The sequence below is a fragment of the Caretta caretta genome, chromosome 12 (assembly GCF_965140235.1).
Source record: "Caretta caretta isolate rCarCar2 chromosome 12, rCarCar1.hap1, whole genome shotgun sequence".
Classification (NCBI taxonomy): Eukaryota; Metazoa; Chordata; order Testudines; family Cheloniidae; genus Caretta; species Caretta caretta.
The window spans coordinates 19,652,239-19,679,562 of NC_134217.1; the positions used below are offsets into that span (position 1 = coordinate 19,652,239).

Consider the following 27,324-nt stretch of genomic DNA (forward strand, 5'->3'; position numbering starts at 1 on the left):
AAATGTAAAGTGTGTGGGTGTATTGCAGTGTGGTGGGTCTTTTTTTTCTTTGTGGGAGGTGGAGGGGTGGGGGCTAAGCAGTTGACCTGTTTTTACATAAAAAAACAAACAAAACACTAAACTGCTGAATTTCCTTAGGTTTTTGTTTATTGGCCCATATAATTGCCGCTGGGAAGTAGTACTTTTTTGTGTGTGTAATATATATACATACACACACTCACTCACTCTTATATATACTTTTTGTACTAGCTGTCAAAATATTCATCTTGGTCCACTGGCTAAATCTGCATGTTGCTTCTTGAGCATTAGGCCACTTAATTTTCCTCATTCCAGTCCCTTCTTATTCTTAACAGGGCCATAGTTGCTGTCACTCCTTTCTCATAGGTGATGGAACAGTTTTTGTTTGGGGTTCTGGGAGTATCATGTACTATTTTGAGCCCTGTTCCCATATGCTGCCCTCTCAGTCTCCTGGTACTAGCACCATGCTTTGACACACTGCAGCTTGTGGGGAAAACTGGAGGTGTGACTCTCGAAGCTGCAGCTAATGTATCCCATTTCCTCTCCTTTGCATTTTTTGTTATGGAAGTTTGTAAGTTCTTCAAGGCAGGTGTCTGCATTACAAATGACTGATGGTAACAGCTTTGCTCGCGTGCTGTGAGACCTATGCAGTCTTCATCTGCTTCATTTCATGTCCAGTCCACTTCTGCTTCGCATTTTGCCTGTTGCCCTGAAGTGACACCAAGACTTCTCTTGCGTAGTGTGAAGTGCAGTTATCCTGCAGTTATTTTCTTTAAATTAGTAGCAATTTTATCATGTTACTTCTCCAGAGAGATGAATAACTAAAGGTGTATATTGCTGTGAAGGCTGGTAATTCTTGATATGAATTTTAGGTTTTCCCAGACGAATTTCATCTCCAGACCCTTAACCCTTTTCTCCGAGCCTGTGCAGAATTACACCAAAATGTGAATGTGAAAAACATTATCATCGCTTTAATTGACAGGTGAGTATGAGGAAGGATTTAGCTGGAATAAATATTGACTAAATAGAATTTACAGTACTAAATAGCTTCAGCACAAACAGTTGAGGATCTACTGTTTTTTTTATTTCTTTGATTTCTCCTACTGTTGATTTAATGTCATTGTTTCTGAATCTTCCAAATTTCAGTTTTAATTAAAATCCATGAATAGCTGGTCTTGAATGATTTCATGTTACTGGATAAGGATGTTACTGTATATTGCTTTCATATTTATTTCCTTAGTCATGGATATAGTATTTAAAGAACTGATTGTGTCTGCTCTTTTTTGAACTTTGCATTTTCCATCCAGGAGAATTGGTGACTTGTGAATTCTGGTTGATGGATTTTTCTGGTTATCTCCAGGAAATGAATGAATGAACTTAGTCACAGTGATTTAAGAGCTCTGATGTGAACTCATGAAACAAAGCAGCAGCCACATCAGAGGTGGCTGCATATCCAAAACTATCTATTACGCAATCTCTTGTTTGAGCATCTGTGAGATCCCAGCATTTATTTGTATAGACATATTTTGTATGTCTTGAATGTTTTGAGGAGGTAAAAGTATTTTGTTCTTAATTTCATAGTCTATCAGCAGAGCTTTACTCCTCTTGTTCCTAAAAGAGCTTTTTTTTTACACTTCTTGGTATCTGTTAATTTTTTTTTTAATTGCAACTGTTGATTTTATTTGAACTATAAATATCTGAATAAACCAAAGAAAATGTTTTGGCCTATATTGCTGTCTGCAGTGCTCCCCAAACTTCTTACCCAGTGACCCTCCCCCAACCTCCTGTCTGCCCCCTTCCTCCCAGCCGGGAGTGGGGCTGCAGCTCCAGGAGGGGTGACGCAGACAAGAGTAAGGGGACTGAGTCTCAGACCACAGCTGGGGGTGGGGCTAGGGCCAGGAGTAGAGCTGGGTGGTGCTCCCTTCCTGACCCTGGCCCCAGTCGCCGCTCCTCGAATGTTCCTCCGTGCCCTCTAGGGGGCATATCCAACAGTTTGGGGATATGGGGTGCAAATTGGTACTCTGTGTTGTGTGTGTGTATACATAGTGTCAGTGGGAATGGGAAGTGCAGTTGGAGAGTCAAATCGCTGTCTCTATACAGCCATGTCAAAACAAAGATCTTATTATTCTTCAGATTTTCCAATATAAACATATGTGCATATTCTACCTTATTACTTTATTAATAGAGAAACATCTAAGTACTAAAAGGGCTAAGCTTCCGAAGTGAACAGCAGAGATGACTGAGATTACCATGGCTTCATTTGTGTCAAGTAAAATTTGATATTTAGGTTATGCGTCTTGGGTTCCAGCCGAACAAAAGAATTCTATAACCATCCAACATATTCATGAAATGTTAGTCTAGTATGGAGACCATAGTAACATCTATGGTATGTAGCCACATGGTAGCCTCATGTCCAATCAAATATGACTTAGATGTGTGCAGGGATAGGTATGCAGCTTAGTTTCATGTGGTACTTATGGTTGGGCTCTTACCTTTTATTAAAAGAAGTGTAATGGAAGGTAGCAGGATTAGCTGCTGAACTCTTGTGTTTGCTCTGTAACCTTCCATCTCTTACAAAGAGGCCTGTTGTGCAGCAAAGCTGGAGGTCAGATTCATTACCAAGAGATGTCAGAGAGTTTCATGACAACGTCTCAGAAGACTAATCTCCCACCATAAATCACATAAGTCTGACCAGAACTAAAAAAAAAAAAAAATCTCTGGATCCTATGGAACTCATCAGCTGCTGACTGGTATCTAACCTTTGTGATGGCGATGGAATCTAGCAAGGAGCTACTTCTGATGTTCTGGACACCTCCTAGCCAGGATGCAGGCCAGGAATGGAAAACAAATGGTGCTGTTTGTGCTGGTGGATCACCCCTGCTTGGCTGAAGGCAAAAGTAGGATGCCCATTCTCTTATTACTGGATCTGTCTTTGGCAACTCATGCTTTTGATTATAGTGTAATTGCAGCGCAAATTCAGGGGTTAATGGAAAAGCCCAGAGATTGCACCCATGGTTCTTCTCAAGTCAGACTGTGAGCAGGATTGGCTCCTTCACTGCAGACCACTCACTCGGAGTTGTCCCCCCATTTCCTCCTTCATAATAACATCTACAGGAAGCCATTGGGGGCAGATGGGAGGCAGCATAGTCAGAGATGCCAGCGTTATGCAGGCAGGACCCAGCTCTACAACACATTTTGACATAAATAGTACCATTGTTCAGCTATCCCAGTATCTGGATGATCTCAAGATGTAGAGAGGCAACTGACTGAAGCTGAACACAGTTGAGACAGAGAGATGCTTGTGGGGAGGAAAACCTCTAGAAGTTCTAGCCCACCACACTTATCAGAACCCTCTGTTCAGGGAGTCTTACGAGAAGTGGTCAAGTTGGTTTGTAGCTTTGGGGTCCTTGACTTATGATTATTTCTGTACATAGTGTGCAAATGCTGCCTTCTGTTTTGCTGCTGGCCAGGATACTGTGGCCAGTGCTGTCGGACTGTTTCTCTACTCGGATTCTGCAGCACTTGACATATATTCTACTGTCATGGCCAGCTGCCTTGAGGCCACTGCAGAATCAGGAAGGGACGGTGTTTTGGCTTTCAGGGAGCTGCTTGCTCCTCTGCAAACATGCACCTGTAGCTGTGCGAAGTGTGAGGATGGGTTGATCCTGGCTCATGGACCCTTGCAGCCTCTAAACTAAATCATTGAGGCCCTTCTCTCTCCCTCCGTTGGGAAACGGAGCATGGCAAATGGACCTTTCTCACCTGCCTTTTCTGTAATAAGTCTGAGCAAACTTTGAAATCCTGTTCCAGATGTCACAAGTGTTGCAGATGAGTAACTGGTTTAAAGCTTCAGAGTGGTAGCCATGTTGGTCTGTGTCAGCAAAAACAACGAGGAGTCCTTGTAGCACCTTCAAGACTAACAAATTTATTTTGGCATAAGCTTTCGTGGGCTAGAACCCACTTCATGAGATGCATGGAGTGGAAAATACAGGAGTAGGTATAAATACATGAAAGGATGTGAGTTGCCTTACCAAGTATGAGGTCAGTCTAATGAGACAATTCACTTAACAGCAGGATTCCAAGGGAGGAAAAATAACTTTTGAAATGGTAAGAGTGGTCCATTTCAGACAGTTGACAAGAAGGTGAGAGTAACAGTAGGGGGAAATTAGGTTTAGGTTTTGTCATGACCCAACCGCTCCCAGTCTTTATTCGGACCTAATCTGATGGTGTCCAGTTTTGTCATGACCCAACCGCTCCCAGTCTTTATTCGGACCTAATCTGATGGTTTCCAGTTAGCAAATTAATTCCAGTTCTGCAGTTTCACATTGGAGTCCCTTTGAAGTTTTTGTTGTTGAGGAATTGCCACTTTTTAGGTCTGTTATTGAGTGACCAGGGAGATTGAAGTGTTCTCTTACTGGTTTTTGAATGTTATGATTTCTGATGTCAGATTTGTGTCCATTTATTCTTTTGCATAGAGACTGTCTAGTTTGGCCAATGTACATGGCAGAGGGACATTGCTGGCACATGCTGATTCCATGCACACTCCGTGAGGGTGTCTTTTCTCCCCCCCCCCCCAAAAGACCCCTTTTAGTGAGGCAGTGGAAGAACTCCTATGGCACAGTGGTTAGAAAGTAATTAAGTGGCATTGCTTGTGTAAGGGGACTGTTGCCCCCTTACTAACATTCAGTGTGGGTGTTTTGGATGGCTAGCTCCCAGTACTAAAAAGGGGGATGGGTGGATGGGGAATCAGGACCCCGAGACTGACAGCCCCCAGGAACAGTGGGGAGAGGCCAATGCTCCAGGTCAGCCTGAATGACAGGGCGAGCAGGCTAATCAGGGAGTCAGGAGGCCAGGGAGGTCCCGTCGTCCATGTGAGCTGGATTTGCCTGGGTTGGACAGAGTGGGGCTGAGCTAAGAAGAAAGCAGGGGCCCAAGCTGAGCTGGGGAGCAGAGCTGTGCCAGATCCAGAGAGCAGACTTGCCCTGGGAGCAGAGCTGCAGCAACCAGAGCCAGAGGGGTCAGAAAAGCAGCCCAGGAAGCAGGTCAGTACTGGGAGCAGAGTCACAGAAGCAGCCTGCAGAGCAGACCTGTCCTGGGAGCAGAGCTGCAGCGACCAGAGGCAGAGGGGCCAAAGAAGCAGCCCAGGGAGCTGGAGGCAGAGCAGCAGTGCTGAAACAGAGTGATGGAGCTGGGGCTGGAGCAGTCCAGAGCTGGGTGCGATGAGCAGCTGAGGAGAGTGAGGGGGACCCTGGGCAGCAGGCCCAGCACAGGGAGACGCCTCAGCCAAGAGGCTCTGCAGGCCAGACTTGGATCGTAACCCTGACAGGGTGAGGGGGGGACACTGGGAAGAAGGGTCCTGCCACTTAGAGCCTGAGAGCGTGTGGCCACCACCAGAGCAAGTATCCAATCCACAGCATCCCTGCAGCAAAGCCAGGGCCTGAGAAGGTGGCCTGGGACTTACAAGGAACAGACTGTGAACTGCCCTGACATTCCAGAGGCTCTGTTTGTGATGTTCCCTGCCACAGAATGGATTGATGTGTTTCCTTTAACCTTCCTCATTTCCCCTTATTCTTTTTAAATTGAATTGTTGATTATATAACTTGCATTTGCTTTCACTTGTATGTAATGGTCAGTGGGTCAGAGAAGTGCCCAGTGCAGACACAGTACCCCGGCGTGGGGCACCCTAGCCCCTGTCCTAGGTGACCACAGCAGGGTTGGGGGTCGAGCCCGCCAGGAATCCTAGGCCCAGCCTTGTTGGGGTTACGAGGACTCTGCCAGACAGGAGAGTGGAAAGGGAGTCCTCAAGGGCAGGAAGGCCACTGGGTAAAGGAAGTGAAAGCGAGGACTCAGATCCTTTCGCTAGCCCACTTCACCGGGGTAGTGCAGAAGCCAGGAAAGTTCCCCACAAGAGCAGAACTATTCCCCCACTTACACGTGGAGCTTGGCAAAGTCTTTGTATTGTTGTTGTTGCACAGCAGAGCAAATGTTACTGGCTTCCTGTTCTTTTTGAAGTGGTTTTTTCCCCCTCTAACACATCCTGTTCTCCCTTGTAACTTTAAATATTGAAACAGTGCTGTGAGCATGAATTGTAACTACTGGGCATAATTCCAGCTAATTACATGACAAAAAGAACAGATAAACATCCCCTCTTGTCTTGCTTGCATTCTTAGCAGATGTGCATTCTCTCCATAACATGGAAATAAATTGATCACCACTGCTTCCAACCATAATCTTGTCTCCATGTTTTGCCCTGCACAAGCAGTAAAAGTCCTGGACTTGCTGATCTCACTTCTTTCATGAGTGTACAGCCAGCTGTCAGTATTTATCTCCAATATACCTTTCTCTTGAGACCAGTACAGAGATTAAGTAAATGATGTTTTCTCAGCAAATAACATGAAACAGTGGCTGCATTAGAATATGACCATTGTCTGACTGTTCTCTGCTGCGGAGGTGCAGGATGTATGCCCCATGTTTAGGAGCATGAATTCAAAAACATACTGAGGCCTCCCATTCTCCTCTATTTTATTTTATTTTTCCTTGCTCCCTGTTTGTCACCATTCATTCTCAATCTCTTTCCTTGGGACTAGTATTTCCCAGGCTGTGCTAGTTGTTTACTTTTATGAAGACTGCTGTGCCTTCTGATCTCTCTCACGAACTTCCTACTCATGTCCAGTAGGTATTAATACATTGAGTCTATGTACATGTTTTATTCCTCTTTTTTCTTTGTGTGTATTTAACCCTTTGTCTCCCTAAAGTAAGAAGAATCTAACCTGAATGAGCTTCTTTCCTTCCTCTGTTCACAGGTTAGCTTTATTTGCTCACCGTGAAGATGGACCAGGGATCCCAGCAGATATTAAGCTTTTTGACATCTTTTCGCAGCAGGTGGCCACTGTTATACAGGTGTGTTCTGAATACAAGATGCAAATCTGGTTTTTAACAAAAAACTAGACATTTCTCTCAAATTTAACTTCTGTCTCAAATTTCAGTCTAGACAAGATATGCCTTCAGAGGACGTGGTGTCATTGCAAGTATCGCTTATTAACTTAGCTATGAAATGCTATCCAGATCGTGTTGACTATGTTGATAAAGTGTTGGAGACAACTGTGGAAATATTTAATAAACTTAATCTGGAACAGTAAGTGAACACTAATTTTCTTAAGTATGAAATTTTTCTGTAGTTTTTCTGGGAGCAACTGTATTTAGTTTGGCTTTTTTAAACAACACCCTCCAAACTCCTGCTGTCAGCCAAAAAAAGAGGAGATTGACATGTTATCTTAACTATTCATTTGTTTGGTAGACTGTAAAATGCAGTGTTATACAGGTTGATGATTTGGTCTCTAAGGGTATGTCTACACTGCGATTAGACACCAATGGCTGGCCTGTGCCAGCTGACTTTAACTCGTGGGGCTTAGGCTAAGGGGCTGTTGAATTGCAGTGCAGGAATTCGGGCTTGGGCTGGAGCCTGGGCTCTGGGATCCTCCCACCGTGTGAGGTCTCAGAGCCTGGGTTCCAGCCTGAGCCCGAACGATTACACTGCAATTCAACAGCCCCTTAACCCAAGTCAGCTGGTACAGGGCAGCTGTGGGTGTCTAAATGCAGAGTCGACATATCCTGAAATTACTGATGAAGACCACGTATTGAAGAGACCCTGAATAAATTAGGTGGTTGATTGGTGCTAACCTTTATCTTAGGTACACAGATCTTTTATAAGACATTCCTGGGGGGTGGACAGCATTCAAGTTTTACATTGTAGGAATACAGGATTATTCCTGAAAGGGCTATGGTATGATCTTCAAGGTTTCCTTTTGGTTTCTGAAGAAAATCAACAAATGCAACTCTAGGAAGAGTTGAGGAAACCCTTCACGCTGTACAGTATTAAAGTAATGTCAACAAATTTCTTAATCTCTAAAAATTACAGACTTGAATTCTTGTATTCCCGTTTACCTGTGACTATTGCTAAATTGAACAGGATGCTTAGCTCAGTTCGTGGTGTTCAAGTATCTTATTAAATACTACTTCTCAGGTCCCCTCTCTCCTGCCAGTAAATAGACAATTTATGGGCAAACCCTCCTCCCCACATTCAGGCACAGAGGACCTTGCTACAGTGTAATTGATTCCATTCTGTGAAGTGGGGGCAGGGTTTGGAAAGTCTCTATACAGGTTCACCTGACCTACATGCAGCTGAGCTCGCTATCTTAGGGCCTCCCTTTGTACAGGTTCACAATGATCTAATTATGTGTATTGGCCATTCCTCCTCATAAAGGAGAAGAAGAGGTGGGAGGATGGCATAGGCACGGCTGTTCTGGTCCTCCAGTTGGAATGATAGCTGTAATGCAGTTCTACTACCACTCTGGTCTGGGAGGCCAACTCCTAGTGTGTAGCCCTGCTACTTGGGATGTATGCTGGAGGCAGGATTTGTGCCTTTAACTTCCACCTTAATTGCCATCAAAGATTGCCTGTGTAGAGGGATTTTTCTGTCCCACTACAAGCAAGTGGTTGAACACATGTTGAACAGTGAAACTATATTGTTGTGAAACACTTATTTCCACCTTTAGCTTTTACTACTCCTTTTTTAATATCAGTCAACATAAGAGATTTCTAATTTTTTTGTCTACTTATATTCCAGTATTGCAACAAGCAGTGCTGTGTCAAAAGAGCTAACACGACTTTTAAAGATCCCAGTTGATACCTACAACAATATCCTGACCGTTCTGAAACTAAAGCACTTCCACCCGCTCTTTGAGTACTTTGACTATGAATCAAGAAAGAGCATGAGTTGTTACGTGCTTAGCAATGTACTGGATTATAACACAGTAATTGTCTCCCAAGAACAGGTATGAAAGGATACAGCTAAATATTAACTATCACAAACTTCAGTGTTTTTTCTGTCTGTGTGAAGTCTTGGAAACCAACACTAACTGACTTCATGTGCGTGGCTGAGTGTGTGTGGTATCTCAAAACCACAGTCTAACCACAGCTTAATTAGCACATGATTTTCTTTACCATGCTTGGTAGAGTTACACTCACCCTCCAAAATTATCTAGGTTGTCTTCACTCATCTCCCTGGTCCAGTGTGCCTAAGCCTTCAAGATGTGATCAGAGGAAATTGGCTAATTAATGAGTGGGAGTTAAGTGGGGAGGTGACTATGTAAAGTCTCTAGCTAAAAGCAGATTTACCATTGTTTGTTTTTTTTTGTTTTAATCGAAGGTATTTAGACAACTTTTTAAAAAAGTACCTTACACATATTTGAAGAGATGAAATCTTCCGTTCATGCAGAGTGGGTGCTATTGTATTCTGAGGGGCACCCTTCAGAGCAGGATAAAGATTCCTTAGTTTAAAATAATAATGAAGTCTCTTTTCCCAGTATGCTTTGAGTGCTGTAAATTGCTCTTTAAGATAGTAATGTAAAGAGTTTTTGTGTTCCTGACCAGTAACTCTTTTTTATGCTGATAGGATCTGATGAATGGGCTTGGCTCAGGTTTGTAGTTTATTACATGTTTGATACCATTCTAAGCCTGGTTGGATATGTTTTGTTGCCTTCTTTACAGGTTGATGCAATTATGAATCTGGTGTCAACACTGATCCAGGACCAACCAGATCAGCCTGCTGAAGACCCTGACCCTGAGGACTTTGCTGATGAGCAGAGCCTTGTGGGAAGGTTTATTCATCTTCTACATTCAGATGATCCTGATCAACAGTATCTGGTATGGTTTTAACACTTCCACATGCATTTCATGCTCTTCAGCATGTCACCTGTGGTAATAACTTAAACCGTCATTTGTTTATAAGGTACATTTTAATGCAGCTGTAAGCAAAGGAACTAATTTTTAGATCTTAGTTTAATAATACTGATTAGGGTGGAGAGCACGTAGACTTCTCTATACACAAGTTGACTCTTGTGTAAAACTTGGTGTTGCAGAAGTCCAAGAGTGATTACAGCAGTTAATATTCTGTCATATGGGCCAAGTTGTCTGAAGTGGCCTTCAGTCTTGTTTGAAATTGAAGAAACAATATCTGTGCACTGCCTTGCATCTGCCAATGTATGCTGGGTATATGTGAACATAGAGGCAGTCAGAGAATCTATCCCCTTGTGCTGTCTAGTCATAGACAACGTGCAGTATTGCCAAATCTATATGGGACAGGTGTCTACAATAAAGACATGATCATGTCCTTAAATGTTAAAACCAAATGGAACAAGTAGCCCACTAGACCATGCTTCCAGATCTTGGACTGGAACTCACGTTTTCTGAGTCTCACCATTCCTCTGCTGTCAGCCAGTAGTTGTGAAATCCACTAGCAAAGCGTGCATCTCCTCTCCCGCTACTGCTGGCTTGCTTAGCTGTAATAGGTTGGCCTTCTCTACCAGTTTCTCAGTTAGCTCAAGTGGCAGAGGCATGTGCTGTCCATGTAAAGGCTCAACCATGCTGATGAGCCATATGGTTGTTAATAAAGTTGCCCAGGAACCTTAATTCTGACACATCCAAACATCTGAATGCTCAACTTTGCAACCTTAATGTTCTTTGACTTTTTTGTGTGTGAAATACTATCAATATAGGAAAGGAAGGTAAAAAGGCGACAGAAGCATCTCTTGATTTATTTTTACTTGTACAATCACAAGTGATTGTACATGGGTGATACAAGTAGTGTGATGTGGCTTTTTTCACTATGCATGTTCCCGTTACTTCAAATGTGGGGTTTTTTTTGGGTATTAGTAGCATTTGTATTCAATAATTGATTTAATAAAGTCATGCAGTCAGTAAGCAGTAAACTGAATCTGGAGTACATTATCCACTTGAGTTCTCGTTCTTAGTATATACATCGTGATCATTATAAACCCAAACAGACACTGGATCCAACTAGTTATTTTTAAACTAAGTTTAGAGAGCTGAATTTTAAATCAAAACTAAATTCACAGTGGAGGTGGTATACTAAAAATGCCGCGGTAGAGAGGAGAGTTTTATGTATGGTATTAAATTGAAAAGAAAATAATGTGCATTTTCTAAGTCCTCTTTAAGGCAAACATGGAAATATCTCTAGGCTTACGAAAATAACTTTAGTCCTTTTTTCATTATAGATTTTGAACACTGCCCGGAAACACTTTGGCGCAGGTGGGAACCAACGTATTCGTTTCACACTGGCACCCTTGGTTTTTGCTGCATACCAGCTTGCCTTTCGCTACAAGGAGAATTCCAAAGTGGTGAGATATGCACATTTTGCGTACTTGCTTCTAGTCCTGCCCTCCTAAAAATCCTTTTTGTTTGGCTAAAGTTTACTGTGTAGTTCAAAATTTGATACAGGGTCTTAAAACCGGATTTCTTCATCTTCTTAAAGCAGATATTAAATAAGAAAGCAAATCAATTTCTCAAGCAGTCAAGAGAGAAATAAGTTTTTTTTATTTAATCCACTCAGGTTCCTATCTAAGAAACTGTTTGCCCAAAATTTTTATGAAACAAAAGTTGGATGTAAACTTGGATAGTTCTGGATTATGTTCTGAGACTGAAGGTGGCTGACTTTAATGCTCTGATATCATGCAGCGAATGATTAAGGGAGCATACTTCAGGTGACTGCAATGAAATTGCTACTTAAAATCAAGCTAGATACCTATAGCTCTAAAAGTGCATAAAGTTAAAATAAACTATCTTTAAAAATGTTAGCCCTTTTGAAAGCAAATAATTCCTTCTTTCAGATTAATTATAATGCGGTAGTTACTAAATTGTACATACTCAAAAAAAAATTCTGCAGAGTTTACTCTACTTCGGTCCCTTGAAAATTAGCAATCTCACTTCATCCAAAGACTTTTTTGTTGCAGTAAAATGTTTGTTCCACACTTTGTATGATGATGTTAATTGGTATTGGAGATGTTAGAACATTCCTCATCAAAATATTTTTAGGGTGAGCATCGAAATCTCACGTAATTTAAGATTATATTTTATAATGACCCCTGTTCACGACTTTTTTTTTTTCTTTACATCATGTGCACGTTCACTGTTTTGTGGTTGGGCTGACTTGCTTGTGAGTATTAAGCATAATCACGGTAACTGCGCCCAAAAATTGGGTATACATTTCTGAAAGTCAAGCTCCAAAATGTGGTGGGGAAGGTCATATTTAGTGCTACTTTTGAACTGTCATAAATGGAAGGTTTTCTGTGAAAGACTAATGAGAATTCTAGACCAGGATACAGAAGTGCAAACAGATTTTGTGTGGTAAACCTGCTCTAATGTGATTAAACATTCTGCTTTCTTAATTAGTATGCAAAGCTGAGTGAGATCAGTTGAGAGAGGAAGAGAATAAGAGTAATCATGTTTTGATTACTTTCCTTTCCTGAATCTTTCCCTTCTTGCTGTTGCAATGGCTTAGTCCAAGCTTTGACTTAACTGTATTTCTTTAGGATGACAAATGGGAAAAGAAATGCCAGAAGATCTTCTCATTTGCACATCAGACCATCAGTGCTTTAATCAAAGCAGAATTGGCAGAGCTGCCTCTGCGGCTCTTTCTCCAAGGAGCACTGGCTGCTGGAGAAACTGGTTTTGAAAACCACGAAACAGTGGCCTATGAATTCATGTCCCAGGTAACAATGATGTTGCTGAATATTTTTCTTCACCTGCATTGCTTTAAAAACTTGGTGTGGCTAGTTTGTCTTTGTTATTGGTTGGCTATAGAAATTAAATCTGACATTTAACTGCAAAGATCGCTGAAGGTGTGATTCTAGCAACTGATCCTCTTCAGGAAGAGACCCCTAAATCTTCCCTTTTACTTCTTCAGCCCCATGTTAAGTTTAGCTTCTCCCTACCTGAACAAGTGCTTTAATTCAACAACTTCTGGAATACAGCAGTGCCACGTGCTGCTCCAGCAGTCCTTTCATTGGAAAATAGGGCTTCTTCTACATTAAATGCTGCTTCAGCAAGTTTTCTAGGTTTAGTCCAAAACTCCAGCTACCTGTCTGATGTGACGCAACCCCAAGACATTTACAATAAGCTTCAGAAGTTGCAATGTTGAGTTTTCATACTGGGTCTTGCTGCTAAACTCCACAAAACTTATTTCAAATAGTCCTTTTATCTGAAAATGAACCTCATTTATTTCATAGATTCCCTGTTGAATAACTCCTTGAGCTAACTTTACTGCAGATTGACCAGATTACTGGAAAACAATGAATGTTTGAGGCCAACATATTCTTTCCTCTTAAACCCCCCCCCACCCCCCCATTTGATAACCTTTTGAAAGATGATCCCCCCCCACCCCCCGGATTGCCTTGTCTTTCCAATGCCAGGTCTGGATAGCTGAGACATTCAGCATGTGCTATGCTTCATTTTCTAATTGTGGCTGGTGTGTGACTTTTAAAAGTTTGTGTATAGAATCTTGTTTTATGAAAATGAGACTGATGTCAGGTGTGTATGTATGTGCCCAGTCTTTTTAAATAAGAGGGTCTTTTCCTCATGAGACACTTGCATTGCCGCTTTACAAATAGTTTTAATGCTATACATTCATGTCAGTGGGATTTACTACCAGGGTCACTGATTTACTCCTTACTGGCTTTCTTCCCTTGTGTAATTTTACATATTCTGGACATAGAGTGGAGCCTGCACCAAGGGCCGTCTGTAATAGGAAGCTCCTTTTCTTAAGCAGCGTTTTAACTAAAGGTTAAACAAAGCTTTAATAAAGCTTCGAGAGTATTTTAAAGCTGACTTGTTGTAGGCCACTAGGTTTTTCGTTTAGTTTTTTTTTGTCTCTCTCTTAGGTAGCTTTAGACAAGCTTCCTTGTTTGTGTTTTTTTTTTTTTTTTTTTTTTTTTTCAGTTTCTGGCTTTCTAGCTTGGTTCTATCCATGCTGGAATTAATCTGTCCTATTTACTAAGTATTCAGCCTGAAAGTGTGTGTGGAATTCCACCCACAAAGCTTCAGAGAGCTTTTAGAACACAAGCTTACATTCCCTTTGCTAATACTGCGGTAAAGAACAGTAATTGTAACTTTGTTTCATCTCTTCTCTTCTCTTGGTTGTATTAGGCATTCTCTCTGTATGAAGATGAAATCAGTGATTCAAAAGCACAGCTGGCTGCAATCACCTTGATAATTGGAACATTTGAAAGGATGAAATGCTTCAGTGAGGAGAACCATGAGCCTTTGAGGACTCAGTGTGCACTGGCTGCTTCAAAGCTGCTTAAGAAGCCAGACCAGTGCCGGGCTGTAAGCACCTGTGCCCATCTGTTTTGGTCTGGCCGAAACACTGACAAAAATGGAGAGGAGGTAGGAGGGCATATTCACACAAATTTTAGGTATTTTCCCACAATTTGGGTGTCTGACTCTTTCTTAAGAGTTTTGGTTTCAGGTCTATGAAGACCTTAGATAAGCTATGATCCTGTAAAGTCTGTTTTATATTATCTATTACAAAACAACTAAATTTGACTTTCCTAAAACTTGGCTTGATGAGAACTACAAAGTAAAGTAAGCTCTGTAACTAAAAAGTTATGAACAGCTGAATAGTGCAAATTTTGAAAAGCATGTAGTTAAGGACAGACCCAGTATTGCCTAAAATAGTAGAAAAAACTATTGACTTTGGATGGGAGTACTGAATTAGCCACAGTGCCATACTGAAGTGTTCATTTATAGGTTTACTGAAGACTTATTTTATTGTGCATACTGCACAGTTAACTTTCAAAATGACCAAGTGGGTTCCAAAATCATTTTTTCAGACTCAAAGCAGCAATCCTTGTTGAGGACTTGACCAAGTTGCATACTTGTCTGACTTTACTGTGGTCTTGTTTCATATGTAGAAAAGATTGTAATTACATTTTTAAAAGGGGAAAATTTAACCCTTTAGTCTCGTGTAGTTGAAGGGATTTTTTCTCAAATTAAATTTTAAAGGCCCCTTCCTGCAAAGATCAAGCAACAAACTTCTTTCAGAAAGTTTTAGTATGATGATAAACTCATAGGGTTTATAATGAAAGCTTTTGCCACCTTAGCTAGAGTGGATGCCAGTGGGCAAGTGTGTATGCTGATAAAGTGATCTGAGACAGTAAATATAAAGCTCTTTAAAAGAAGTGTTGGGTACATTCATAGTTCTATCTCAAGGAGTGCTTGATTCGTCTTAATAGGTGGGTGAATTTATGTAGGTTTTTGCATGTCCTTGTGCTCAGGCTATGCAAGATTCCTGGTACACAAGTGTTTTTGACTGTTGGCCACTCAGGTGTTGGTTGAAATGGTATTGGAGGCTTATGTTTGTCCCTATGTATAAACATTTTATTTTCTCTATCTTTAGCTTCACGGAGGAAAGAGAGTAATGGAATGCTTGAAAAAGGCTCTAAAGATAGCAAATCAGTGCATGGATCCTTCACTCCAAGTTCAGCTTTTTATAGAAATTCTGAACAGATACATCTATTTTTATGAAAAGGAAAATGATGTGGTAAGTGAAGATGTAATAGAGAACCATAGGATTTTTCTTTAAAATAGAACCCTGTTTGAAGTTTTTCTTACACTACAATTTATACCCAACTCTCCTAATGATGTGAGCTAAATTCATCTCATAGCACCTCTTACTTAGAATTGCTTGGTTGACAAAGTAGTGGATCAGTTCTATGTCTGTGAAAAAGATCCCCTTTTTTCCAAGTCATTGCAATTGCCATTTGTCTCTAGTTCCATGGAGGAAAGAGCTGTGCTGCTGTAATGTAGACGCTTCTTATGTTGACAGAAGGATTGTTGGTTGATGTAGGTAATCCACCTCCCTGAGAGGCAGTAGCTAGGTCAGTGGAAGTATTCTATAGTGGAGATTAGGTTGACTTAACTACATCTCATAGGATCTGAAAATTTCACAGCCCTGGGTGATTTGTAGCTAGGTCAGCCTTATTTTTAGGTGTAGAGCAGGTTATAATATAAAATGTAGATGTTCAGTAGAAGTTCTTGTATTACCCATTAGCCTGCTGTAAGTGAAGATGAATATAAAATAATGACAGGTTTCAGAGGAACAGCCGTGTTAGTCTGTATTCGCAAAAAGAAAAGGAGTACTTGTGGCACCTTAGAGACTAACCAATTTATTTGAGCATGAGCTTTCGTGAGCTACAGCTCACTTCATCAGATGTTTACCGTGGAAACTGCAGCAGACTTTATATACACACAGAGAATATGAGGTGGTATTGTTTCATATTCTCTGTGTGTATATAAAGTCTGCTGCAGTTTCCACGGTAAACATCTGATGAAGTGAGCTGTAGCTCACGAAAGCTCATGCTCAAATAAATTGGTTAGTCTCTAAGGTGCCACAAGTACTCCTTTTCTTTTTGCGAATATAAAATAAGCAACTAAGGCTGGATAATAGTGATTTATTAGGACTCAACTCCTAAAGTTTAACTTTAATTTAGTTGTAGATAGCATGTTTAATTTTGCACATCTTGCTTGTGTGCATGTGAAAGGAGAGAGACAACTGTTAGAGGAGAATGTTGAGCTATTCTTCCCAGTGGGAGAACTGGTTCTAATTTGTTTCACATGCAAACTTTTATTTTATCAGTAGGGCTTCTGGTATTGTACTGACTTTAAATGGATTTCAGATGCAATATGGTATGTGGTTGTGAAAATAAGTATGGGGTAACTTTGAAGTTTGTACGCTTCGTGATAATGCTACTGTGAAGTCAGGTTGCATGGGTTTGTAGCCTAATTAGGTTTCAGTGGTTAACATACTTCAGAGGCTGCTTTGTACTTAATTAACATACCCTTCCAAGATGCACAACTTCAAAACTTAGTTTCAGAGGACCTACCTTTTCTGTGATTTATTTGAAGCATTTTCCTCTGGTTTGCCCAAACTGCATTGACGCTTTCAATAGATCCTGCTGTGAAAATCAATGCTCTTACATCTGACTACAGTGATATGCTAAATCCAATAGATTTCCAGATTTCTGTCCTGTAGTACTGTCTTGTTAAATAGTTGCTGTGCTTCACCCCAGAGGCAGCTGCATTTAACAATGGATGAAATGATTCCCTGTGTATGGCTTGTACTTTACGTAAAGGTTAGGGTGGGGTTTTGGATGAGTTTAAGGATACTCAATTCCCATTGAATTCCAGTGAGTCGGATGCCAGACTCTTTTTTAAGCGCCACTGAGAATCCCAGATTTCAGGGACTGCTTTCTCTACAATAGAAGCTGCTCTAAGTCTAAGGTTATTAGAAAAGCTCCTAGAAATAAATAAACTTGGCCCTATAATTTTTTACAAGGGATTTTGAAGTATTTTAATGTTGTTGAATTAGTCTTTGCTGACTCCTGTGAGGTAAGAAACATTGTACCTATTTTAAAGATGGGTAAATGGCGGTACAAAATCATTGTCACACAAGCCTCTGGTAGAGCTGCAAGATTACCTCTCTTGTGCCCTAACTGCACTTACTTGGAGGCAAAGTCTGTGGGTAAAAAGAACTAAGATCTCTATTAAATGTGCTCAGTTGTCATTTATTAGTAGGATTTAGCTATTTATATATTTATTGTAGGTGACAATTCAGGTTTTGAATCAGCTCATACAAAAGATACGAGAAGACCTTCCAAACCTTGAATCTACTGAAGAAACTGAACAAATTAACAAACATTTTCATAACACACTGGAGCACCTGCGTTTGAGGAGGGAATCACCAGAATCTGAAGGGCCAATTTATGAAGGTCTTGTCCTTTAAAGAAGACACACTTGCACAGACATGCACACACTGTACTTATTTCTGTCTTTCCATTTACACACAGTATGTCTTTTTATTATGATAGATTTAATAGACTGTGCCTTTCAGAAATGCCAAGTTAGGTTACAATTCATTTAAATGTGATGTGTTCAGTTCAGCACTTCCAAACACTTGTGTTCAATATGTTAACAAATTTAAAAGGTGTTCAGATTGGACCAGCAACTATAGATTTGATCATGTTAGCATGACTGGACCTGTTTCTTTAAAATTCATGTGACATGTTAGGGCTCTTCTATTCCAAGTTATGACCTATCTTTTCTGTCTCTGTTCACTGTCGCTTCTGTAGCACTATGGAACTCTAACCTGACAGTGGCTATCCATCTCAAAGTGATCTGATTTTTTTTTTTCTTTTTAATAGAGCGTTTGATTTTGGGGGCTATTGTTTGTTGGGTTCTGCTTGAGCTTTTCTTTTAGTGCAAGTTAAGTCTAAGTGTAATATTTTCCCTAAAAACTAGAATATATTAATGCATGTTTAGAGAGTTTTAAAACACCATGCTCAGAAACAGAAGTTATATTTTACATATTAAGGCTCTGTGACATTCAGTGAGGGCCAGTACTGTGCACAGGGCGTATTTATCAAGATAATTTTGTTCCAAATAGTATAAAAAATAGAGAAATTGTGATCTATATAGTATATGTATAACCATTGTAAATTTAGGGGAAAATGCATTACACAAGTTTATTCAGTATCATGATTTTGCACCATTGAAACAATAAAGTTGCTATTAACTCTGGTTTTATGTCTAATGTCTGCTGTTGCATTTAATGTTTGTTACAATAAAAGCAAAAGTAAATTTCTTGAATCACAGGTGGGGTCATAAAATCTAAGTGCGTTTAACTCAAACTAATGGGGAGAGCATACACTGGTGTTTCAATGAATGGCTACCTAACATCAGAATTCAGCCAAGAAACACTAACACACATTCACTTATTAGCATCTGGCTGAAAGTTTGTGTGTATCTATTTTTTGTTTTATAGAATACCTATTGTGAGATTTGTCATACAATAAAATACCCCACTAGAATTTAAAGGAAGTACACAGCCTGATAGCCTTCAGCCAAAATACCCTATCCATTAAGGGGTGAGGAAAATTAAAAGTAGATCAGGAGGCTTACAAAATTGGCTAATGGGCTAGCTGCTAGTCAGTCTAAGAAACTGGTGGTCTCATTCTGCAACAGAATTTCACTAAAAATTCTGTCCTCTGCCTGATCCTGACTCAATTTAAGGACTAATAGTCAGTCCCAATGTCTACCAAAAACTGTTTTATTAGCCTTGTACAAATAGCAGCAGTAGACCCATTTGGGCAATTAGTATAGAAGTTTATGTTGACATGCTAATGCATGTGAGAGAACACCACCTAGAAATCTCTGGCAATCCAGGCAACTGATTTGATCCTGCAGATTCTGTGCTATGGTGATGGGTGCCTTTATTAAATGTATAATTTCTTAATAGTGGAGCTCTGGAAAGGATACCTTATGCTGTGCCTCAGTATCTGCAAGAGATACACTGATTACAAATTACCAGTTGTGCCCTCTATGGAAAAGTTTATTGTTGGTGTCTTTTGGCCTTCCAAGAACAGTCTGTCTACAAACTTTTATGCTAGAAAGCTGTGAACATAACTTCTATTCTGTAGCGCTAGCGAATCTTCAGTCTGAAAAGTTTAGTGAGTCATCTTTATCGTAAGAGTTTGTAGGTGATGGTGGTGTGGAGCTAAGAAATAAGAGCCACCCTTTGTTTTACAATACAGACCCTATCCTGCTCCTAGGAGTCCTAAAGGCCCATCTGCTAGATCTTCATGAAGCATATCCAAGTGAGAGCACAATTAACAGAGTCTTGGGAATAGGTCCATTTTACCATGTCCCTTTCTGTTTCCAAAGTAACCATGTATGCTGGAACCAGGCTGCTGCTATAAGTATTAAGTAGGCTATTTTATGACTTAAACAATTAATTTAATAAAACTTATTAAAAAAAATAAGTTTACTGTAAGTAACAGATTTCAAAACAGTGGTTCACAGGCCGCATATAATACAAGATGGGTCTTAACAGCTGATTAACGTGTGTCTGCTATGGTAATGGACAAATATGAATACTGCTATTCACCTACTGATTTTTTTTCAGTTTGTCAATGGGGAAGTAGTTGCAAAACAACACAGGATGCTCATGGGGGGACATTCTCCTGCAAGCTAAGAAACTGATCCTTTCATGGGTTTCACTGCTCAGATCAATGTGCTTAAAGTGTAGAAGATGTGACTGGCATTCAGTGTGTCCAGCGATATTTGACTTGTCCCATTGAGGTGAAGGGAGAAAGATGAGAGAACTGAAGAGGTAAAAAACCAAATCATGCTTTCACCTCTCCAATTAACGCAGACACACCTGAACGCAGCAGAACCACTGCAGTATCTTTTTGTGGGCCTGGGGAGCATGCTGTGGAGCTCTGTCTTCTGTGGGGGCTTCCTGCATTTCACTCTCACAGATAGGTTTAGGAGGGCGAGAGTAGGGGGACTGGTATTTCATAGGCCTGGAAGGGAATTCCCTGCTCTCATGGCAGGACAAAGTATTATCTAGATGAGCTACACAACTACCTCATTGGTTATGGAATGGCTGTGCACTGACATTCCATGGCTGGTCATTCTCTCTCCCCTGCCTGCCTCAATGCACAGCATGGCTGTCCTCTAGGGACAGGATTTGCTCCAAATAATAAGTGCTTGACTGGTAGTGTTTCCCATACGAATATTTGAGAAAAGGAGATTTTTTTCAATGTCTTTTTTTTCCTATTGCCATCTCCTAAGCCCCACCCAGGTAGAGACTCTGCGGAGAACAGTCTTCGCTGGATGAGATGGGGATGGGAGGGTAGGAGGTGGACTTGAATAAAAGATTAGTAAGGATTTGTATTGGGCCTGATGTGTCAATAGTTTCACTTACCACTGGTAACTTTCTGATGGGCCACTGGACACAGTCTTTAAAAAAGGCAAACCATTTTTATCTGCAAAAGGATGTACATTTTGAAGGATTCAGACTGCATGTTTATTTTTTTTTACTTTATTTTGCGGGTGTTTCCCTGGATTTTCACTGAATGTGTCTGATCTGACTGTATATAACTAGGCTTTGAAAGATTTGAGTGTTTTTAAAAATGAATTTCAGCCAATATCTGTTTGTCTAAACATATTTTCATTCACTTAAAATCTTGCAGTAGCAGGAAATCAATTTTAGTCTAATACTAATTTTTATTTGAGACCATCATTGTGGATAGTGAGATGTATAAAAACATTTAGGATCACTTTAAGCACTGTTCATAGATTTAAAAAGATGCCTGTAGGGTAAATATATACTGTTATACTACCACATGTAATTGGAGCACATGTTTATATTTCTCTGCAACTTTGACCTTAATGCCCATTGACATTATGCTGGACTCTGTACTAACAGACTGCTAACATGACAAAATAACAAAACTAGAATTAGACTCTTATGAGCCCACATTTTTCTTCCTTCTATTAATCTCTTCTCTCAGTAGCCCCAAAATAAGCAACATCAACATTCATATTTAGAGTAGTACACATTTCCATATATCCATCCAGTGTTAATAACTCTTAAACCTTTCTGTTACTTATCAAATACATTTTATTCATTCGTGATTGTTCTGTATTCACTTAGTTTTAACTCTGTTTTATAGACTTACATAGGTATAAAATAGATAGGCTGCTGTTTTTTAGGTATGGCATTATACACAAGCAAGAGCACGATGGTGTGATATTCTTTTTAAAAACATGCACAGATATTTGGTCCCCTATCCAAAACTCACTTCAGCCAAGGAAGACTTTAGTGAATTTTGAATTAGGTCCTTAGTGCAGCATTGTTTATAAATGTACATACAGTAATTTGGTGCAATACTGCTTACACATTGATAGGTCCACACACAGCTTATCTTTTCTTAAACTTTCTCTGTACATTTTGATTATTTTAATGGAGGGATAAATCAGTGGATGGATAAAAAGACTGTAAATTTAACCAGTTTCTTCCTTCTGAAAAATACATTTTTTTCAAACTCGACTCTATTTTTTAGCTTACATTAATTCTTGCAGTATTTTTACTTTCTGTACTCTGTATTTTTATGGCCTGCAGATGTCGTCTACACTTTATCATTGCAAAGTAATTAAAGGGAATTTTATCAGGTTATAGCTCATATTTTAAGAAAAAATCCTAACCTGTTAACACCTGAAAGTTTTAAAGGTGAAAGACTTTGCAAACTCTTACTTTACTTTTTTCATAGGAATGCTGTTTGCCTTTTTGCATGTCATTCTGCTTTGAATGAAAACAGACGAGATAGGATCACTTTCTGGTTGTGATGCATTAGCATTGCAATGTTATAAATCTTTCTCTGATTTATTTGTCTTTTTATTGATCTTTAAATTCTCCTAAGTCTACCCTGACTTAAAGTAACCAGGGGTAGTCCTAATTCATGGACCTAAACCAAAGCAGCACCAGTAGGTTCCTTTTAGAAGCAATTAGTGTTTCTACATAACAAGCTCATTTTTCTTATATATTTTTACATAAAAATGCGGGGATGAATTTTAGCCTTACCAGGACACAGCAGTTTTATAAAAGCTTTTCTAAAGCTCATGTGGCACAGTGGGTATAAAACAGGGTTAATGGCTGAGTTCAGCCACAGAAGCCAAAATGAAGTCTCGTAGAGAGAATGATGCACACATTGCCCATGACAAGCTGCTCTAATGATCATCAGAAGTGTATAAGGAGCCCAACACAAACCAAACACACAGACAATAATTGCTAAAGACTTGGCTACTCGTTTGTCCCGGGAAAGTCTAACTCTGTTTGCCATGCTGTTGGCAATATCTGTTCTTCTTGTGGTGTTGCAAATGTTTTCTATAGCTTTGTAAAGACTGCCCCTGGGTTCTTTAGTCTCAACATCCACCTGTAAGGGTGGTAAATCTTGACCGACATTAAAATCTAGGGTCTGGTTATCAAGTTTACATAGGCTGAGCTTTGAACTGCAGGGTCTAGTGGGTGAAAGGCTACTTGCTCTTCTTTTCTTATCTCTCTGTCTGGCAGTAGGTTTTACAAAAAATATTACATGCTCTCTTTTTTTCCCTTGGAAACTTGTTTCACAGTCCTCTTGATCAGGTGCTAGGTTTTCATTTCTCATGGGAGTGCGTTTCCTTATGTTGATGTAAATGCTTACATTAAAGTATGTAACGCTAATGAAAGGCGTAAAGAATTCAATAGTGGAAGCAATCATTAGGAAATACCAATTGTAGAAGAATTCAGCATAGCACTCTCCTTCAGGGAGGATAGTTTTTTGAGCAATATACTCCCAACTGATGATGGCTGGTCCATAGAGAAGAAAAGCTGCAATCCATACGATTATCATCTTTAATACAGCATTTCTAGTCATTCCCTTCTGAGCTCTGTAACTCACCTAAGCAATGAAAAAAGTAACAAATGATGATCGTGCTCCCCAGAACAATCCAATAACCTGTAACTACAATGTTAAGGATTCCTGTTTTATTTTTGTTGTACATGCTGGGCACACAAAAATGAAAAACTTTCCTTACTAAACACATTGTAACAAACCAAAGCTATTCCTGCTACTCCCTTTCCAACACCCACCATTTAATAAAAGAGACACCCTTCTAGCTGTTTGCTTGTCCATTTTCTGTGCAAAAAGAATTGCACCTTGCACCATTCCTAAGAGCTGCTAGACTAAGGCTGTTGCGGACTGCACGAAACATATGAATTCTTGAGGAAAGGATCCTATTCTAGCCCCAGTCAGAGGTCGCATGTGTGTTGCTGTAGTTGTGATGCCTGCTTGTGGGATATTGTGGGAGTGAATTTTCGTTTCTTAGTTTTTATATTTTCTTCTGTGACATTAGTTAAGTAACTTGTATTACATTTTCAAGTGATGAGTTGAGTTTACAGAACACCTCCGTACACACTTACTAAACTGTAGGAAAGGCTGTAATGTTTAATTTTGGTATGACAGGTTATGATCACCAAAAATTATTAGGTCCCCACATGTCTTCCACATATTAGTGCCTCAGTCTGTGACTTGTAATAAACTGGATATGAAAATCAATATGTTGGGAAAACTTCCTGCTTCCCAAAGAAAAGCAATGACATGAAGGACAAAAGGAAAACTTGGCCAGGCGAAAAGGTGCATGCTATTTCTGCAAAATGACTGTTCTCAATCCACAATGTGTGTTTCAGTGAACGCCCAAATATTGAGAGAAGTGAGGGCTATAGCAATGGGCAAAGGGGGGGCGGGGTCAGAAGCCTGAATTGTAATCAATGTTTCCTCTAATTTTTGACAGGCCCTGTGCACAAAAAAATTCTTCTGTGCAAATTGTTGACAGGCTGTGTGTGCAAAAACTTTCTTCTGTGTAAATTATTGTGCTTCTGTGCAAATTTGGGTGCGGGCAGTGTTTCACTGTGTGCGTGGGGTTTAGGATCTGTGCGCATGCACATACACACACAGTTTAGAGGGAACAGTAATTGTAATCCTATGCTGGTCCTTGACTTGTTATAAAATGAGGGAGAGGGAACTTCCCTGCTTCACATGCCTGTTGTGGCCTTTAATTAGTATTTGTGTCATGGCTTGCACAGGCAAGTACAACTGCTTCTTTGGCCTGGTCTACACTATGAGTTTAGGTCAAATTTAGCAGCGTTACCTCGATTTAACCCTGCACCCGTCCACATAACGAAGCCCCCCCCCCTTTTTTTTTTTTACTTAAAGGGCTCTTAAAATCTTTTTCTTTACTCCACCAGCAATGAGGGGATTAGCGCTGAAATTGGCCTTGCCGGGTTGAATTTGCGGTCGTGTGGACGCAATTCAATGGTATTGGCCTCCAGGAGCTATCCCTAAGTGCTCAATAGTGACCACTCTGGACAGTGCTCTTGACTCAGATGCACTGGCTAGGTAGACAGGGAAAGGCCCGCCAACTTTTGAATTTCATTTCCTGTTTGGCCAGTGTGGCAAGCTTCCCTGCACAGGTCACCATGCAGAGCCCATCAGCACGGGAAACCATGCAGTCCCAGAATCACCCAAGAGCTCCAGCATGGACCGAACGGGAGGTATGGGATCTGATCACTGTATGGGGAAACAAATCTGTGCTGGCAGAACTCTGTTTGAAAAAACAAAATGCCAAAACATTTGAAAAAATCTCCAAGGGCATGAAGGACAGAGGCTGTAACAGGGACCCGTAGCAGTGCGTGTGAAAATTAAAGAGCTCAGGCAAGCCTACCAAAAAACCAGAGAGGCAAACAGCTGCTCCGGTTCAAAGCCACAGACATGCTGCTTCTATGATGAACTGCATGCCATTCTAGCGGGTGTAGCCACCACTACCCCAACCCTTGGGACACACACAATCAACTGTATAAAAACACTTTCTAAAAAACCAACTTCGATAAATTTGACCTAATTTCAAAGTGTAGACATACCCTTTTGTGAATGAGACTATACCTCTCTGCCCTTGTTCTAACCCAGCCTCTAGGCAGCTAATCTGCGTCCCTCTGTGAACTGTTAAGGTTCAAGTTCCTCCTAAATTGAAGACTCAAACCAAACCACTCTAAGCTTTGCTTTGTTTTGCTAAGGTAGCATTCAGTCCCCGTGAGCTGGCTGGAGCACGGTTGGCAAGCAGTGGTAATGCAGACCGTGCTGACCAGGCGAGGCCGTGACAGCCTCAAAAACCCACATTCTCTTTTGCATTTATTAGCATGTCTGATCTCATCCTTTTTAACCCAGAAGTCTCCCCCTAAGCTCCAGGCTGAGCTAGGGGCGTAGAGCTCCAGTCATGGTAGAAGGGCTCTGTCCCTTACCGCTTTGGTAACGGAAATGAATCTGTCGAAGCTGATGAGGACAATGTTGAAGACGGAGGCGGTGCACACCAGGTAATCCACCACCAGCCACAGCTTGCACAAGCCCTTGCCGAACTTCCACTCGCCCGTCAGCACGTAGGGGATGTAGAGAGGGATGCAGAAGCCACCTGCGGACAGAGAGCTCAGCGCGGCAGGAGCACACCCGGGCCCCGGCTCCGCGTACTCCTGTGTTACAACGCCCGGCACTTCCATCGGGGCAGGACCCACCCGTTTAATGGCAGCTGGCTGGGGTTGAGCCGCGGCTTGCAGCCTGGCTCCCTGTTGCCCTGGGAAAGGCGGGGTCGTGTCTGCACGCGCCCTGCCCCCCGGGCGTTAACCCGAGGGACTTTCCCTGAGGACAGACCCCAGCTGGGCACCTTGCTGCCCCGCTCCCTGCCCCGTCCCGGGAGCGGTCCCTACCCCGGCTGCAGCGCCCAGGGACTGGCTCTCTCTGCGCGCTCCGCATCGCCCGGGGGTCCCAGCGCGGGCCGGGCCCTGCCCCTGGCCGTCCCGACCAGCCCGCGCCCCGCAGCCTGTCCCGGGGCCCGGCTGCCGCGGGCGCGCCGCCGGGCGCAGAACTCACCCACGAGGAGGTCGGCGAGGGCCAGGTTGAGGAAGAAGAAGTTGCCCTGGGTGCGGAGGCTCCGGTCCACCACGAAGGCCAGGATGACCAGCGCGTTGCCCAGCACGGTGGCCAGCACCAGCAGCCCCATGAGCGCGGCCAGCAGCACCGAGAGGCCGGCGGAGAACTGGCCGTGGTGCTGAAGCAGCTGCCCCGCGCCGGCCGCGCACGCGTTGCCCAGCGCCGCCGGGCTGCTGGAGAGGTTGAGCCAGGACAGGTCCCCGGGCATGGCTGCTGCCCTGGGCTGAGGGCGCGGCACGGCACAGGTACGCGCCATCCCGGCCCGGCCCGGGAAGCCGCTCGCTGGGCGCTGCCGGCTCGGAAGGCGAGTCGGGCTCTGGAGCCTCTGCGCGAGCTGCCGGAGCAACTCCAGGGCGGGCTGCATCCCCCGCCCCGTCCCCTCCTCCACTGGCCGGCCGGCGGGAGGCGGGGACCGGCAGGAGGGAGTGTGGGAGCGGGAGCAGCGCAGGGACTGGGCACAGAGGAGCGGCCCCCCTGGTCCCGCTCGGCCCTGAAGCGGCAAAGTCGCCTGCTGAGGAGAGCAGCCCCGCCGCGCGGCGGAGAGCCGCGTTCCCGCCCGCAGTGAGTGCGCTCAGCCTGAAGCGGGCTGTGAGTTGCTTGGGTGGTACAACCCCCCTCATATCCCAGCCCCCGCCTGCGTCTGTTCCGCGCCTTAGCGCAGTCCGGGGCCGGCCACGGGCGATTTGAGAGGGCAGGTGCTCAGGACTTCCTAAAAGTCAGACCCCCTTTAATGGGTCCCGCCTAGGGCACCCGAAACCTGAGGCACTGCAAATCATTGGCCAGAATCTGTCCAGGTCGGGTCCCTTCAGATTTCTGGCCTCACAGACTTCGAAAGCGGTTCCTGAGTTTACTAGGATCTCATGGTGTCAGTTAGAGTGGGGGAAATGATAGCGTTTCATGAGACACATTTTGGTCTCTATTTGTCATTGCCTTTAACTTGGAACCTCAGGCTCTTCTATTCAAAGAAAGCTCTAGTCTATCCAGGCAACGTGCTGAATAGCTGTCCACAAAGTTAGGGAGCCAGTAACCAAAAGTTACTTCAGTGAATCGTTCATGTTGCCCAGAAGAAGATTGCAAAATCCTGGTGTAGGTG

At 42.1% G+C, this 27,324-nt stretch overlaps 2 protein-coding genes across 4 annotated transcripts in view; one reads left to right on the forward strand and one right to left on the reverse strand.

The window, feature by feature from the left end:
• Positions 1-18,450, forward strand: part of VPS35 (VPS35 retromer complex component) — a 43,632-nt gene extending 25,182 nt beyond the window's left edge. For all 3 annotated transcript variants that reach the window (XM_048816361.2, XM_075118381.1, XM_048816362.2), the window contains exons 8-17: positions 891-1,000; positions 6,822-6,918; positions 7,005-7,153; positions 8,645-8,852; positions 9,568-9,723; positions 11,094-11,216; positions 12,408-12,587; positions 14,020-14,259; positions 15,272-15,415; positions 17,477-18,450. In XM_048816361.2, the coding sequence (XP_048672318.1) occupies positions 891-1,000; positions 6,822-6,918; positions 7,005-7,153; positions 8,645-8,852; positions 9,568-9,723; positions 11,094-11,216; positions 12,408-12,587; positions 14,020-14,259; positions 15,272-15,415; positions 17,477-17,656 (1,587 nt within the window). In that variant the 3' untranslated portion in view covers positions 17,657-18,450. The remainder of the gene's footprint in view (positions 1-890; positions 1,001-6,821; positions 6,919-7,004; positions 7,154-8,644; positions 8,853-9,567; positions 9,724-11,093; positions 11,217-12,407; positions 12,588-14,019; positions 14,260-15,271; positions 15,416-17,476) is intronic.
• On the reverse strand, positions 18,395-26,800 carry LOC125620542 (histamine H3 receptor-like). Its single transcript, XM_048816363.2, has 3 exons — positions 26,172-26,800; positions 25,550-25,716; positions 18,395-23,153 (listed from the first exon to the last, which is right to left on the reverse strand). Exons 1-3 carry the CDS (start codon positions 26,593-26,595, stop codon positions 22,263-22,265), a joined length of 1,482 nt encoding a protein of 493 aa, XP_048672320.2. The 5' UTR covers positions 26,596-26,800; the 3' UTR covers positions 18,395-22,262.
• Between the last annotated feature and the right edge of the window lie 524 nt (positions 26,801-27,324).